At 33.8% G+C, this 18,436-nt stretch overlaps 1 protein-coding gene across 3 annotated transcripts in view; it reads left to right on the top strand.

Annotated features, from left to right (window-relative positions):
- The window catches only part of LOC134540683 (sorting nexin-21), a 28,328-nt gene that overhangs the window by 4,718 nt on the left and 5,174 nt on the right, over positions 1–18,436 (top strand). The window contains exons 2-3 of one of the 3 annotated variants that reach the window (XM_063383561.1): positions 1,135–1,275; positions 13,514–13,662. In XM_063383561.1, coding sequence (XP_063239631.1) covers positions 1,158–1,275; positions 13,514–13,662 — 267 coding nt within the window. In that variant the 5' untranslated portion in view covers positions 1,135–1,157. Of the gene's footprint in view, positions 1–1,083; positions 1,276–13,513; positions 13,663–18,436 lie in introns of all 3 variants that reach the window. The other 2 variants (XM_063383562.1, XM_063383564.1) reach the window with 2 other exon arrangements.

Raw genomic sequence — 18,436 nt, 5'->3', positions numbered from 1 at the left:
ATTGTGGCCTTAACCACCGCAGCATAACTCCTCAACATTCAAACATGATTTTTAATTAGTGCATTTATGGTAATGTGTACCCCGTGCCTTGTTTTTTTAAAAATATATTTCACGACAGCTTGCAAGAGGCTACATCTTATAGCTCAATATTGCTTAGAACATAGCTTTGTGCACACCTTGAGGTCAGCATTCGTGAACTTAGTACTAATTATAATGATGATGTAGTTGCTTGAGTGAAACAATGTATTATCTCTGTCTAATGGTTACAGATGGGAGCCTGTAATTAAATATCAGAAAGTATTGAGGTTTGAAAGCTTTGAAATAAATTTGGATGGTTAACTTTAATTATAAATTCAAACGAAAAAAAAAACTTTAGATGGCTGATAGTAAGTCCTGTATATCTCGGTAAGACGTGGCATGTAAATTGTTTCATTCTCTTATCATTTTTATGTGTGATAGTTTCTATGTATGTTTCACTATATAAGCAGTAGGTTTGATGTTTTGTTGCAAATATTTTTTGCTGGATGTATGCTAAATTTTATTAAATATTTGCAAAAAAAAAAAGTGATAAATATTAATAATTAAAATTACTAATTATGTCTTGGTCACTAACTTAAAGTTCATTTTATAAGTTTTCACACAAAATTGTTTCTGCTGTCTGATTTTTGAAATATTGCTTCAAAAAAATCTGAAATCGGCTAAATTTATTTCAACTCAACGTGTTGGTAAAGCAGAGCCTTAAAGGCTGTTCCTGTAAATTTATCACTTTTTTTTTAAATATTTTGTTGCAGTTTTATGTAATAGCGCTAAAAAGTCAGGCTAGTGTTTAGTAACAATTTGGTGAGGAAATTGGCAGGTGAAACAATTCAGCCTTGGGCTGGGTTAGCGAAGTAAAATGCCTCCATCGTCCTCTGTCCCTCCACCTTTTCTCCTCCTCCACTTTATTCCAGTCTTCTCCTCTCTCCTGCACTCCTTGAACTATCTGTTCTTCCCGTCTCCTCCTTTGGTCTTCCTTGGGGTGTTCTTCCTGTGTACTTCAACTCCATCATTTCCCCAGTCTCTTCACACGACCATTCCGTGCAGTGACGAGGAAAGGAAACGACTAGCGTGGTGATCGGTGGCCTTGTGTGGTAGCGGGCATTCAGGGCCGCGGGGCCATGAGCGAGGACCTGGGGCGCCTCACGCTCGACGACGAGCCGGACTCGCGTCTCGGCGAGGGCGTGCTGAGCTTCACGGACGGGCCGGCGTCCCACAGCCAGGCCAGCGCCCTCATCAGTAACTATCGGCCCCTGGCACGTCCCGCATGGCGAGCTCGCGTTCCCCTTCCTGGGACCTGCAGGGGTTGCTACAGGTGTGCTAGTTTCTTACTGCAGCCGCTGTATCGTACACTCACAATCAGGCTCCTCACGAAACAGTAAAGCTTTGAATATCATGGAACTCGATTGCTTCGCAAAATCGTGAATTTTTACTATAAATTTAACAAGGCAGGGTGTACATTCAGGAAAGTCAGGGAGTTTACTGTAATACGTGAAAAAATTCACAGAAATTCCCCATGGGGAATGTAATGCTCCAGTCTGCCTTCACTCAAACTGTGTAAGGTTGTTTCTTCGTATGTTTTAGTACACAGTCATGCTCACTATAAAATGGCATATGCAAAGTTCTGTTTAAACTAAGTTTTTTTTCATGTAATTATAGGCCAGCTATGAGTGTATTTTCATTTAATTTCTTATGAAAAACCTCAAAATACTAAATTATATAAACAACTATCTGAAGTACCCAGCGTTGCCCAGACTGAAAAACATCATAATATAAGGAACATTATTACAGAGTTTCAAGTCTGTAGGACACACTCTTAGTCCCATTGATTGCGCAATCTCGGTGCATCAAGGCTACGCATCAGCAAAACCGGGATGCCAATCTTCAGCTTCATTTTGTGGGAAGGCAGGTAACACTTAGGCAAGACGTGATGAATGCATCAAACAATAGCACATTACAAATTCAAGACGACGCCATCTGTTAACGAAGTTTTAAACTAAACTGTTATTAGTGCCGTTAGTTCACTAGCAGGCGTGAGCTTCTCTAAGAGAACGGGTTTTGTCTAGTAGAAGGATAGGAAGTTGCCAGACCTAGCTATATGACTGTGTGGCAGACATAGAGAAATCCATTGTTCTATTGCTGCGTAAAAACAGGACAAACAGACAAACACACGTTTGCATTTATAATATTATATTAGTAGGGATAGTCAGGGAAATTGGAAATTTTGGTCAGGAAAATTTTATTGCAGATTTGTGTGGACACTTTGCAAGGAAAAAAACTGATTCTGGCATGTTTACATATCATTTCGATAGCCTACATTAAATCGAAAGCAGTCGTTTACAAACACATGAGTTAATCTAAAACAGCGTTAATTTTTCTGCACAGCTATTCATTCAGACGCACCTGCATGGAGCAGCATCGGGCAACCAGTTTTGTCTGGTCGGGGAAAAACATGACGATTCAGATCTGGAAAACCTGGAAAAGTCTGGAAATTTTGGAACTTGAAGCCTGTAGCAACCCAGATTTAGTTATGAGAATGTTGCGACCGTAGTAGAGTGATCGTAGATACGGAACGAGAGTGGACGGCCATGTGCCATGCCAAGATGTACATCCTTTTGTACAAAAAACAACTTTTTTCCTCTTACTGGTGATGGTGATGAATTTTTGTGCCAGAGAATGAGAAATTTTCCATACATGTAGAACTAGTTTTATCGATGTTGGGTGACAAAATGAAAAAAAGAGTTTTAGCAGTGTTTAATTTTTAACATTTTTGTACTGTATGGATAAGGAGAATGAAATGGAATATAAAGCTGGATATTTTTAGGTTTAACGTCAATTTGACTTTCTGCGATGTAATATGGTTTTTATATCTTTCATGAAAAAAAATTAAATTAATTTTAACTGGCCTTTTAAATTCATCAGAATTGTTATGATTATAAATTGCTAAATATATTTAAATAAATTTTTCTGGAAGAATATTTAACCATACCATGCAGTAGCCAACAGCATTGCCTTTAAACCCAAAAAGTTTCATATTTTTATTCCATTTGGTTCTCCTTATCCAGACTGTACAGAAATGTTAAATATTCAACTTTACCAGCTAATTATGTAATAAGTAAGTTATTCACTGTATAATTGATTTATTTTGTTGAATTTTGGCCACTCAAAACATTTAAAAGATTAACCTTGTTAAACATAAAAATAAAATAATGACCAGAAACACCCATTTACTAGTTCATTTGTGTAGTTATAGCTATGTTTACTTGCAAAAAAAAAATTGTTTCTCGCCGTTTGAAAACTTTATAACTGTCCACGCTCTGCCTCTATAATCACTCTGTAGTTGCAAAGCTTGCCTCTATTTTTTTTTTCTTTTATTTTCCACACTTTGTGTTTGCTTGGGTTTCGCTTTCGCTATTTGCCTTCTTTTAAAATCATAAATGTAATCTAAAGAACTTAATTTTTTTTTTTAATTTGGAGTTTGTCAAAATTTTGAAATCACACAATAGAGGAGCTTTTAATATTGTACTTAACTTTCAGTTATTAACTTAAGAGACGTTCCAGAAGGTACAGTTGGTATGTACATCAAATTTAATTGCAGAACATTGTCTTTGGTCATGAAATAGTATTTGTAAAACTGCAGTAATATAATTTTATTTTTTAAATTTTTAATAGAAGTAGCAACAGCTTAAAAATTTGCATTGGCCAAACATTTTAAGTTCATAGACAGTTTTTAGTGTGCTTCATTTGGGTGCGTAACCTAAAAAAACAGCAATCAGTGTAAGGTTTTTTAAATATAGCATTATAGTGAAATATGTAATTAATAGCTATTGACTAGCTTTAAGTAAGGATAGGCTATGTAAGAATATTTTTGCACTTGGTAATTACCTTACAATATTGGGAAAATGTTTGCAAGGCAAAATGTGTTTCACTCAAACCGATAGACTTTCAACTAAATTGGCTTGGCTTCTGAAATCCAGATGCCTTTTTAGGGAGAAAGAAATGATGATGCAAAATATTTTCACTTGTTACTAACACCTTTGTAGTCAAATATCATGGCTTGCTTTATGGTATGCTTTCATCAAGCTAATGTTTTTTTGTTGCATGTTGAAGTTTTTTTGTTTTGTTTTAGACAAGAATAACCTGTAATACTTTGCTAAAAACATAAATTAAGTGTTCAGTATTTGTAAATGTTTTGTAATAAGTAATTCATAAAGTGTAATAGATAAGGCATGTATTTACTACTCCTAGACCAACTTGGTAGTGCCTATTAGGTATTCTTAGGTGTGTTAGGGAAGGGGTAATTATGTGCTTGATTGTATGATTGTACCGTAAAGTTATATAGGATGTATCTAAAATACACATAAAAACTGTGGGTATGTATGCAAGACATGTAGAGGATGCAGAACATAGGTCCGTAAATGCTTCTGTTAAGGGCTCGGTTCACTCCCATGCTAGCCGAATGGCGGGATAGGGATTTACAGGTTAAACTTAAATGCACGCGATTCCGTCAGTTATTGTAATAGAAAACTAAAACAAACGCCAAATTGTAGATATTATAAGCATACAGGTTTCTACGAAAACAATTTTAATTTAATTTAAGTTTTTAAGTTTGATATTGTAAAATTAAGTTTTAATTTTGTCACAATTATCAGTCAGTATGTTCTACCCCCTTAATCATCTCGTGACAACGTTGGTCATATCTCAATATCACGAAAAGTCCTTGGCTTTGGCAATGTATCTGGTTAAATATACAAGCAACACCAAATTTTTTAAATGTATATTGTGGAAGTGCCTGATGTATAGGCTGCAATGCACGCTGGTAATAAGACGTGCTCCGCCGGCGGCGGACAAGAGATAAAGGCCGCGTGGAATGAGAGAAGTGACGGCCTAGTTGCCACTTCGCCTATCTCCCCCTCATCCACCCCTTACCTTCAGCTGTCACGCGACAGTAAACCCGCACTTCAAGTGATTTTGTTCCTCGGTTCAATTCTCCAGTTGCTACGCTACAGCCATGGGAAGAAATTGGCGTAAGTGTTCCAAGATCTCGCGACCTTTATCTCAACGTAGAAAGTCCATGAAAAATCGAATGAAGCTTCTTCTAGCATCTAAACGTCAAAGTAAATGGTATATATTTATATGATGCATCCATTATTTTAAGAAAATTTAATTGTAACCTTTTTACAGCTGGTAAAGTAAGATGAGGCGATGTTGTAATCAGCATAACAAAAGCGTTATGCTTACAGGGTAACTAACTATCAGCAGTGTCGTACTCGAAGGAGGATAGGGGAACGGGGCTCAGGAGTGAGGTGCTCAATGAAATTTTTGCATTATAGCCCACTCGCTTAATTGAATACTTGCGCATTTGTCTACTTGCTCACTTGCATACTTGCACACAATCCACACATTTGTAGACATTATTATTCCCCTATCACTTACATATATTGATACATCACTTCTAACGCGCATAGCGGCCACTCGTTCATATGATTTTTATGGGTTTTACGACTAGAGTATGCTTTTGAAATCAACACAGTCAGTACAGTATATAATTCTGTAGTGAACAACCGGCTTAGGGCTAAAGGTTTCCAGCGGGAAATGAATATATATTTCATTCGTAAAATGATTTATTGGCCTTATAGGTTGTGTATGGTACATACAGCCTTACAAGAAAAACAATACACATTTTAAAGTTTTATTATTTTGCCTGCCTATAAATTCAGCAAGCCTTTTTAAAAGATTGCAAGCAATATAGTTTAAATGTGCAACATGAAATGACCACTCTATGCGATATTCCCCAGTATTATTTCAGGTGACCGTAGCTGAAGTCACTATGTACCTTTGGAAGGAATTTGGATCAGAATTTCGGGTGTGCCATGAATTTAGTTAAAATTGTATAATTTTTTTATATAATTTATTTGTCCATCCGCCCCGGACTGGCAGACGTAAAGAGCGAGCGCTTAAAAGCAACAATTTCACAAGAAACTATCTAAGCTTAATTACTGCATAAAAATGCAATGAAACTATTTAAACTATCAAAAAACCTATGGACGTCTAAATCTGGATCAGAGATTTTGAAATAAATTTTAGGCATTAGTAATAAAGATTCCGCCGGCTTTCGCGGCCATTGTCTCGCATTTATTGGCCAATAAATTTAGGCATTAGTGTTCCTAAGATTAGGTAGTTGATACGCCGAGCCCTAACAAACCCGCCGGCACACGGGAACCTGTAAAATAAAATAAGGTATCAAAGTTTTTAAAACTAGTCAGTGCTGAAATTAATGGAGTTGAAATATTGGATGTTTTAAAATGATTATTACTAAGTACGATATTAATACATTGTTATCAGTTAAACAATTTCTTACTTACAAGAGAATGTAATACTATCATCATGCCAATGACTACAATTATAATACGCACAATGTTATTATGTTTCTCTTTTTATAACATGGTTGTATTTGATTTGAAGAACAGGAAAAAATTATTTTTCTTTACAAACTATATTTACGAAATTGTAGTAATTCTACAGGCCCTTGAAAATAATTTTGATATGGTAATTGATTAGGCCTATGTTAAACAAAGTTAATTGTAAGTTAATTTAGATGGTTCATGAGGCTGGAATATATATATATATATATATATATATATATATATATATATATATATATATATATATATATATATATATTACATGTAGGTTTATGTAGTGAAGTGGTCACTTAGTAACTGCAATTACGTTTATTTTCTCCCATAATCTTAAGCATAATTTGCGCCAAACTTCTTAGCGGGCGAATTTTCACGATGTTGTGCGTTACCACATCAAAGAACATCTGACTCAATGTCCAGTCGTTATCTTGGTAATAGCCTGCTTACAGCCGAGCTGTTAGCAATTTGAGCTACGGTAAACAGTGCTTTTCTGAGGACCATTGAGCGAGCAACTAGATGGATGAGTCGTTGTGACATTACTTGGACAGTTATTAGTAGCAGCGATTTTTTTTACCTCTTAATTTATGAATATGTATATTCAAAATACTGAACATTTAAATGACATGTAAAGCAAGTTAAATTGTACAACTCATTTAATATTGTAAATAGATAGGTAAACTGAATATTTCTATCTTTTATTTCAGACTGTTAAATAAAATAATAAATGTTGTTTATTACATCCACAGCGCACGTTGTTCACCATGTATTTGAAAAAGATAAACATGAACGAACTATTTAACTGATAGAATTAGTTTATGAACATTTTATAATGTACCTTAGCATTTAAAATCTAAATGTATTCTAAATTTTATTCTTCAGGTCAGATCAGTGCAAATAATTATTTCCCCCAAAAAAGAACATATATTCAAGCCGGCGCATACAAAATACAACTGCAATACATATTAGAGCTGAAAGAGTTGAGAAAATTAGCTAAAAAGCTAAAATAGAATTAAATAGAGCTGGAAAAAAAAGTGTGAATTAAGAATTCGTGTGAAGCTATTTCATTTTTATCTGGGAACCACAACTTCTTAATTTTTTTTATACACAGGGAAAAAAGACTACAAAATAGCTACTTTTATTTTTAAGAAGTAGAGAAATGTTCGTTATAGCTGTAGGTTTTCACTGTGATTTTTAAGGTCTTGTGTGTTTCGGCATAGTAGTGGGAAAACCTCGACAGAAAAAAAATAATATAAAGATACGCGAGGACTGATAGCCACAGCATTATTATCGTTCCACTATTCGTCTTGCTATTTTTAATACATGAAATAATTAAACAATTATTAATATTTAACTAAGGCTATTTAGATGTACATCCCAGTAAGTTTTTTAAAGGAAACCTGCTACGGAAAATTTTAACATAATAGGGCAAGTTTACATCTTACATTATTACGATGCGGAAATTAAGATTTACTTTAAATGCACTTAAATGAATCATTCTTGTCTCCAGTGATAATTACGATGTGAACAAACATTTTATGAATAATTTTAGTTTTCATACAGAATATTCTCCATTGTCATTCTCAACATAAGAACAAAATATAGCATGTTATCCTGAGCATTTCATTAATAATAAAGTCTTTAAGTAAAATCAGAACTAATAATCATTTTAAAAAAGTTTGTTTTTTTAAGCCCTAAAAACGTTTAATAAGATGATAGGATTATACAATATCGAGGTTTTGTAGCGATACATTTCATTAACAGATGACCATTTTGCATCATTAACACGTCTGAAAACAATATTTCCGAATCAAATGCCAAATAATAACTGTGTAATAAGCATGCTTTCTTAACAATAGTCATGTATTTAACATTTAGTTAAAATATGTATTTGTACTAATTTATTATTTTATTTTTGTTAAGCACATTTTATTCTTATTTTTATTTTACAGTTTGGCTGTTTGTGAAGATTTTAATGAGCATTTACCAAACATTGTTGAAAACAGCCAAATTGAGAGTTCTTCATGGATAAATTTACAAGGAAACAGGATATTCAGACCCTCATATGTAATACCATATTTATTAAACCTACAAGAAAAGCACACAAGACAGTGCACTACAGGAACCATTCAATTCAAAAAAGAAATTCGTCATGGTCTTTAGAATATTTATTTCCTATTACTTTTAACTGATAATAATGTATTATTTATGGGACTTACTCAAGTTAAACATGGATATTGATTATTTACTACGTAGCTTCACAAAATTAGTGTGTAACGTTTATTAATTGAGTTGCTACCATATAGTACGATTTTGAAATGAACTCAAAACTAGAGAGTAAAGTAAGGAAGACTGCAGTACTTGTGCAATTAATTAATCAATCACAGTTCTGGCCTTATTTGTATCACTGTGCATTGTGTTCACGAATTTTCCAGTATTTCTTATCCCCACTCCCAGCCTCCCGATCCCGAAGTAACTACCGCGACACAGGTAGAAGATTTATCTTGACTCTGAAGTGCAGACCGATTCAGGCCTCTTACAATTCCTAGAAAACAACTTAAAACTATTACTACAATTATTCTATTTTTAAGAAAGCTGTAGCTGGATTTATTGTAATATGAGACTAAATCAAATTCTGTGATTGAATTTAGGTTTTGTAATCAGTGAAATGTATGATGTTTGAAAAATTGAAACATTTATCACGGTAAATCTTTATATTTACTTACCTAAATTTGTGTAACATTACAACACTGACGAGAGTTTATATGTTTTGAATGCCAATTTTTTACTTAGCATAAAGCTAAGTGTAATTAATACATCATATTTGATATAAATAGTAGACAAATCAATTGTGATACTTCAAATAATCACAAACCAAAATCGCACCATGGAGAAATATTTTTTTTTTTTACGATCTACATTGTAACTCTACAAGTTTACCTGGGAAACTAAATATTGCTTGAGTTTCATCGAATACCTATAACAAAATCATTATACATCTTTGGTGTGGTCGTACATAGACCTTTCAGGTGTTTCCCCCCTTTTCTTTGTTGACCCGGCGCTCTTAGCCATAAGGCCCTACCGCCCCGGGCCCCCACGGGCGTGGATATGGATGCGACACATACGCAATCGGAAAAGTCGCTAGAGCTCCGGCTATGCACAGAGGCTGAGGAACCCTTCCCAGCATGTACACCACCTCGGCCCCCTGCTCGCTCAGCTCACCTTAGCCCCTGGAGCAGCACTGCTGGCGCCTACATCACACTGGGACCCCTCAGTCACCCAGTGGAGGCCGTCCCGGTGTTGTCGTACAGTAGTGTCTCGCTTATCCGACATAAACGGGTCAGCAGAAAGTCGGATAGTTAAAATGTCGGATTTATAGGGAATTGCTAATAAAAACATTATAAAAGTAAAAGTTTGCTAATGTTTTAAACAGTTCAAACCTAATAAACATTTTTACAACCAAATATAACAAAAATATCTGGCTGAATAATAAGTTGCAGTACCTAGAGTCGGGATCAACAAAAATTATTATGACACAAATTGTCGTTTATGTTTCCGATAGAATAGTTTTTATTTTTGAGATGTCGGATAATAAGAAATGTTGAATAAGAAAAGGTCGGATGAATTTGACACTTCAGTATTTGATTATTTGTGCATAATTCAGTCATATTCATTTAGTAAGAAAATGAAAGTAGGTTATGAAAATAAATCATAACATTGCGTGGTTAAGTTTATATCAATCATTTATTGGAATTAAATAAAACCTGCATGTGTAGTTCCGATGCGAGTGGTAAAGTCTCTGTTTTCAATGAGTAGAATTCGTAATTTTCCGGAGGTTCAAAGTACAGGAGGTGCTTTTGGGCGTTATTTATTTAATGCCTAAATTATTTCAATAAATACTAAATTGTTTACATGGAATTATGTTAATATAAATCAGTGTTTACGTTTACAGTAGTCAAATGTCAAGTTTCCTTTCGAATGACTGTGAAAAACGGGGAGGTTCATCGCAGCAATGAAGGAAATATTTTTGTGTCCAATATAAGTTATAAGCCGAGGCTCCAGATTGTAAGGATCTCAAGGCAATCACGGGCTACATATATCTTGGGTGAAAAATATTGGGTCAAGTAAAGTATTGCATTAAATGTTCCGGAACCACGAGATGAAAATAAACTGTAGAAAAAATGCTAAAATGTCGTTTATTTATTATTAATTCTGCTTGCGTTTTGTAACATATTGTCCCAGCCTAATCAAAACGCGAGTCAATAGGCCTCAAAGATATAAATTTTTTATTGGTAAAAAAGTATTAGCCTGGATTAGTATATATTGCACTGAAGAATTTCTGTTTGTCACACAACATATTCTTTTCAATCCAGTGTTAGTTTAATACGGTACAATTTCAAATTTATATAAATATAGTAACATTTGGAACAAACAAACGGTACGTATTTTGCTGAATGTATCAAATATTTATTGTACTTAAAACCGATTGGATGATGATATCAGGAAACTAAAAAAAGTTACGTTAACTTATTAAAATATTGTTTGCCAAAATCGAAACCATTGAAATAAATGTATATGTTCTTTATGGAAATAACTTTAAACTAAGAATACACAAAAAAATGATTATGTTTTAATTCTTGAATCACTATATTAGGATTTTGCCCTTAGTTCTGTGTTTTTTTTAAATATAATTTTGTAGGTAATATTCTATTTAACTTTTCCTTAATCGTACCAGACTGCCTTTCCCACCAGCCGGCCAAATGGTCCACGGACTGCTATTCAATATATCCATGGTTAAACCAGCAAGCAAATAGCACACGCCGCCAATTAGGGCCCATTCGGAAGCAGAAGGCACTGCCTAGCTGCCCTCGGATAGCTAGCAGAGCGACCACGTCTTCGGTAGCCCATAGCCCTTGGTGCGAGCGTCACGTGTCAGATAACGCCCGGGAAGAATATATATCTGTGATAACGAGTGTTCAACTGATCGTGACTACTAGCGCTCTCCAGCGGGACAGAATCACAACCGTGACCTTGAACCGAGCCCTTAATTGTTAGAGCATGTATAATGAGATGCATTGTATCCCTTTCATGTGGAATGCCATATCGGCAGAGGTGCGCGGCACACCGTCTGCATGTTGTAGGTTCAGTTGTTGTTGGTTGTGTACCTTACCCTTATGGCATTCCACATAACACGGCTCCATTAAAACTCGTGTGCTCTAGCGATGAACATAAGTATTGCCAGACCTAAGTTCATTAATTTATTTGCGTCCTTTAAGTGTGTACCCAAGGTTTTGACGTTTATAGTAGAAGTAGTGGAACCATTTTCTTCATATACATATTCATAAAGATGTGTATAAAATATAAAATAGAAGCGTAACAATAGATTTATGTGAGTGGAACACACCATAAGTATTAAATTAATGTGTTTGTTATATTCATCATTATTCATTGAGTACCTTAGGCGTTTTACAAATAACTCTGCTTATAATTACTAAAAAGTCTTGTATCTCAGAAAGTTTAGCTCTAAACTAAAACGTGAAAATTTTTTTCACTTTTTTGGAATTCTAAGTTTGTCTTATCTTTTGATGAAAATTCGAATTTTTCATGCCATTTCAAACATCTTTGTTTTTTATTTTTTAAATATGCTTATACCTTTGAAGTTTATAATTATATTAAAAATCGTTGGAAATTTTGTCTTTGTGTGTGTGTTTAGTAGAGTCTCTCCACACGTAAAAGTGTGTGTTTAAATTCTACAAGTAAGAAATAGCTGTGTATTAAACATATGTTTCAAGTTAAGATGTTCGATACTATGCAAACAAAATGTTTCACTAAGTTTGAACAACACTTAAAATTGTGTATAATGGTTCCAGCTCAACACATATAATAACCTGTGTTCGTTATGACGGTATAAAGTAGATACGCACTTGTACACCAGTATAATGTTGAATCTTATTACTAGTTTAATTTTATAAAACCAACACCACTTGATATCTATTATACGCTATGGTTGGTTGCCTCTCAAGCTATTCGCTAAGAACACGTGCTGGTAAGACTGCCGGGCAAAAATCAGAAACATAAAGTTCATTCGTTTACGTCTTGTGAAAATTATATCTCAATCCAGCGCCACAATAGGTGTGTGATACCACAGTAGCTATCACTCCCTTCATTGTATGTTTATTTCCGATGACACCCGAGTGTTCAGCCATCCCGCATGTGAGTCATGTCAGCAGCCGCTCCGGAGAGAGAAGCCAGAAGCTTTCAGGGCTAGTTCACCTCGTGCGTGCTAGGATGCGCTAGTGGCAAATCATGGCAGAAACTCATCTAGTAAACAACAGAGTCAGGAATCAAGTTAACAGGTTAAATAATCTTACTAATAATAGAAAATGTTAAGTTTGTTTGAATCTTATTATAACCGAAATGAACATCTTATATCAAAAACATTATTTTGTAATTCAGAAATGTGTTGGTAGTGCCTACACAGAACTTATTGTTTGTTATTCCCAAGCCCTATTATGTAAACAATGCGGTATGTGAATTTTTAAATTTAATTTAGGTTATTTAATCTCAAATTGTTATTCAACATTTATTTTAATGTACTTGAAATGTATTTAGATGTATGTATATTAGTACTGTAAATTAATTTTAATGGCAGTAGTGTCTTGATTAAAATGGTAGTCAGCAAGTTGGTTGGAAAACACATTATTTTAATTAAAATACTCTCTTTGGAAGAAAAAAAGTGTTTGATTAGCACTGTTTTGATTAGCACTCTGATTTACTGGAACTAATTAGGGCGTTATTTCATGGGGCGGGTGTTACAATGTTTTTCTAGATATTCGGGATAAAAAAATTTTAATCAATTTTTATTTACATTGCTCTAACTGGGTCTTTCCAGTATCCGTGGACTCCTTGCCAGCCATTACGCCGGGTAATCGGGAGTCTATTGCATTTCGAATTCCCTACCCCTCAGTCTGTGAAGTTTCATTTCTAGCGTGTGTGGATGTCGTGCAGATCATTTGTTTGTGTTGACTGATGTATTGAATGCGTTGGTTGGCCGACAGAATCTTGGGCCAATGTGCAGCGAGGAAGCATCGTCGTGAGAACGAAGATGGACGAACCCGAGGCTGAGCCCGTCGCGGTCGCCCCCACCTTGAAGATTGAAGTCGTCCACGCGAGAACCGTCGACCAGGAAAACGAAAAGAAACACGTGGTATGTACAAAATCCCCCATCATCTTAGTCTCTTGAATGAGAGCTTATCACACTAAACACAAGGAGATGCTGGGAAAAATAAGATCAATCAGTCTGAAACATTGTAAGTTGGGTATGCTATCTATAGAAGTGGTAATTTTTTTATTATAAAGACAAATAAATAAAACTAAAGCATGTATGGTTTTCAAATCCTCTCATATTATAATATATTTTTCCTGTTAGCAAATGTTTAAATAATTTTTGAATAATAAATATAATAATTTATAATATAATAAATATAATATATTAAAATGTAATAATTTTTATATAATAAAATAAAGTTCAAATCATGTTTGTATGTCTGTGCGTAGTGATTTAAATTAAAAACTACTGATATTGGCATGAAATTAAATCTTGTTTTAGATAGTAACCTTGGAGTTAATTATGTCATAATTTTACTGTGATGTTTTGAATGGTTCTGAAGAGTTATTTATTTTATTTAATGTTGTAACATGCCCACCAACAGTTTTGGGAACTTTATAGGTGGAGACGACATACAAACAGGTACAAAGGACAATTGTAGTCCTTATAGACATGCAAGCACCAGACCTGCAGGGAGAGAACTCAAATAGACAGGCACTACCAGCAGATAGCCAGCTAACACTAGCAGGCACTGCATATCTGCAGGGACTACAGCACACACGACAAACACAAAGAACAGTACAATACAAAACATGATAACACTAGAACAGGCAAACAGATACATAATAATGAAACCAAACATTTAGGGTAGAATAAAAATATCAAGAATGAACGTATGTATGTATGTATGTATGTATGAATGTATTAGAACAGCAAGATTTATGGTTACTAAGCGGATACCATTTTAATTAACATTTATTATTGAGTAAACAAATTACGTAATTTTTTAAGTCTAATTGTTAGGGAGCGTTCAAGTACTACCTAACGAATTTGGGGGGAGGGGGGGGGTCCTTGTTTGACCTACGTGTTACGTCACATTGGTTTTTTTTTTTAACCCTTCAGAAAGGTCGCGTAGAGACAGATTCTTTCACACATTTTTTAAAACTTTTTTTTCTCAAAATTTCAAATTGCATGATAACTTAATTTTTTTTACCTTCACAAAATTGCTTCTGCTTGCTGTACAGGATTAGTGAATAATGTTTTAACTCCAAACGTAAAGCATATATATATATATATATATATATATATATATATATATATATATATATATATATATATATATATATATATCAACAGCTGTGATAGTTTTTCTCGTCACTCCAGTAAAGTAGTTAAAACAAACAAGCTGGTGGTACCTAGTCAGATAGACAAAGGATCATGCAAGTTTTCGCCACTTCTTGTGAGGTTGTCTGTTGATCTGTCGCCTCCTCGAGAAGGGTTTAAGCAGGTGCGTTACAATTTATTTTGCCCATCAGGACAATCCGACCTAAAGAACCGAGTATGTTCAACCTGTGGGATTTATTTTACACCCCACAAGAGTGTGCAAATGCACAATTGTCACATGCATGGCAAGACTGCCCAAGACCTTCATGAAAGTCGAGTACGGCCACAGCGACTTGCTGCAAGAAGGGCAAATGAGCTTCTCTGCATTGTGCGTCGCAGTGAAACATCGTCTGAGGATGCCGATTGGCTCGACGAAGACGAAGTTGATGCAAGCGGGTTAACAATTCCGGAACCCTCTTCGTCTGCTCTCCGGATGCCTGTAATGAAAGAATCTGAGTGGCTGGCAAACCCATGGACAGAGGAGCAGTAAAACTCAAATTGAATTGGTTTTTTTACAATCTATTTATTTTAATTATGGCTGATTTTATTTTAAATATTTTCGTTTTCGTTCGATTGTATTCTTAAATACGATTATATTTTGACAAATATATTTTATTTCAGTTAGTTTTATGTTTGTAATTGCATTGCCAAAGATAAAAATAAATTATTATAAATAAAATTTGTTATTCGATTTTAATAGCTTTATTAGTAAAACGCTAAGATAGGAGAATGCATGAGAAGAACAATGGCGGATAAAGCAAAAAGTGTGTAAGGACAGGGCCAAGTCAGGAAAACGACGTAATTAAATGTATGATTGCTAAATGTATGATTGAGTAGTAAAAATTTATTAGGACAAAAAAAACATTAGATAGCTCTTGCTTTTAAAAACAAGACATTTCAAATGTTAATAAATAACATTAACGCGATTAAAACAATAGCAAAGGTATTTTAGTGACTTATTCCGGTACGTTACGCCACATAATTGTGACTTTTAGGTAAAAATGTTCACTTGTGGTTACGTAACGTTTTACTAGGGGGGGGGGGGGGGGTCAAAAATATCAAAAAATTGCGTTACGTAATAATTGAACGCTCCCTTATTCAAAAGATCGGTATGTTTGTCTGTGCTATTGAAGTTATTAATTAATCAGTATAAAATATCATTGAAATTGTTTAGACTACAAAGTAATGTTTGAGAGCGACTATTAAATTAAAGTACTCTGAGCCCAGAGTTTTTAAGGAATTAATTTTGGTTTATTTTAGAACTATAGCACTATAACAGTTACAGACAGAGAGAGTCTAGTAGCTTTTTGCGTTCAACTAAGGGAAGTAAGGAAGGTTTTGAGAGATGATTTTGATAAATAATTTTGAGTAATTTAGATTGTATGTTTTAGAGTTTATGACTATCGGAGATCACAGATCCATATTCAAGTTTAATTCTAACTAATGTTTTATAAAGTGTAAGTAACATGTCCATGAAGGTTTCTAAGACGGTATAACTATTTTGCGATAGTTGGAGCACGAATCGTTTCAAAAAATGTGTTTATTTCATATTATATAGCGGCACTTCGTCTGTTTTTGTTATATAAGTGCGCATGCATGACATTATTGATTTAAATATAAAAGAAAGACACAGATATAGTGATATATATATATATATATATATATATATATATATATATATATAGTGAGATAGAGAGAGACAGAGAGATAAGTTGAGATAGAGCGAGGTATAGAGAATGAAATGGGTTAGATAAAGAGATTTATAGATGTATAGAGCTATATAGAGATGTATATATAGAAGAGATAGAGATAGTGGGAGGTATATATGTATATATGTAGATATAAGGAGATAAATAGAGATAAGAGAGATACTTAGATAATACAGATGTAGATAGAGATAAATATATATTTAGAAAGATGGATAGATTATTTGTATATGTGTAACTACTTCAAACATATTACAAAACAAAACTGAATGAGGCATTGCAATGCATGCTGAGCATTAGCAAGATAATGGAATCTTTCCAATATTAGTAATCTCTTATTTTTCAGCTTTTTTCTATAGTTCTTTATAGATTCTAGATTACATACAGACCACCATTTTTTTTTAGATATATACAGGTAAATAACTATACACTGGCAGAATGTCTGTCGGGATCTGAAAGCGATATAAATTATTTCGCACACTTGACATTCAAATTAAGAAGACAATTACTAACTACATCTCATTTCGAAAAAGGTCCCCTTCACCCTGTGTTCAGCCCGGGCAACGCCGGGTACTGCATCTAGTTGTTTATATTTTCTATCAGAATAACCTGTGGGTACAGTTTATATTTTTATAAATTTATTTAATTAGGTGTATGAATATGGTTCTTTGATTTGGAATAACATTAATAAATCAGATAGTGACAAATTGGATTATATACAATTCAAACTGATCAAAATTATAAACCTAAAAAGCAACATTAATCTAAATGTAGATTTACACTCCCTTCTTGGTTCCTTACCATTAAGAAGAGAAGTATTAGATGCATTATTTGTACACAATTGTTACAAAAATACAATTAATTGTAACTATTTTCTTCACAACACTGGAATTAGAATACCTACTTTCAATAGTCGTAATCAATCTTTAATTTGTATGTTAAGTAAAACTAATGATCTATTAAACAGAATAACTAAAAATTACAATAAATATGCAAGGTTATTTCCTGAATTAGATAGCAAAATAAAATTTAAAAAAATACAACTATTCCTAACTTAATTTTTTTTTCTTTCTTGTGGTTAATAATAATTTTTTTTTTGTGTGTTATTCTTATTTTCTACATTATAAAATTTACAAATAAATTATTTACTAATTGTTAAATGTTGCATGTTGTGTGTATCGTTTTGTTTTGTTTTGTTGTCTTGTATTTTGTATTGTTTTGTTCCGTCTGTATGTATATGTGTTGTTTGTATCGTGCCTACTAGTGATGGGCAGAACGGTTCTTTTGACCGAATCGGTTCTTTTGGATCAGTACCGTGAAATGATTCGTTCAGAACGATTCGTTCATCTCGGTCAATTCGTTCTTTTCTGTGTATGGGATCTGGCTCTTTTATCAGGTGTCGTAACTCGTTCATCCTTTAGAGTATTAGGTACGTGTTTTTGTATTTGAATTTGAACATTGCTTTCCGTAGCCAGTGAATCACAGTTGCGTATATGAAACAAGATTATTTATAATTTATTACTTTTTAAGTTACAAATATTAATATATAGGCTATTTACACTCTAGTGACAGTAAAGTGTTTACATGTAGACCAACACATTTAGAGAAAAAAAGGCAAAAATTTAATACTACTACTGCGATTCAGTATGAAGAGAAACAAATGAAGTACATTAATTAACCCAAAAATGGTAAGTGTGAACATTTGTAGTTACTTTCCCTGTTATATTTAATTCATACGTTTTTTTTTTTTTTTTTTTTTTTTTAGTTTTTTTATTTCCAAATTT

Source organism: Bacillus rossius, chromosome 17, assembly GCF_032445375.1.
Source record: "Bacillus rossius redtenbacheri isolate Brsri chromosome 17, Brsri_v3, whole genome shotgun sequence".
NCBI classification, from domain to species: domain Eukaryota; kingdom Metazoa; phylum Arthropoda; class Insecta; order Phasmatodea; family Bacillidae; genus Bacillus; species Bacillus rossius.
This window is presented reverse-complemented; position numbering and strand designations above follow the sequence as displayed.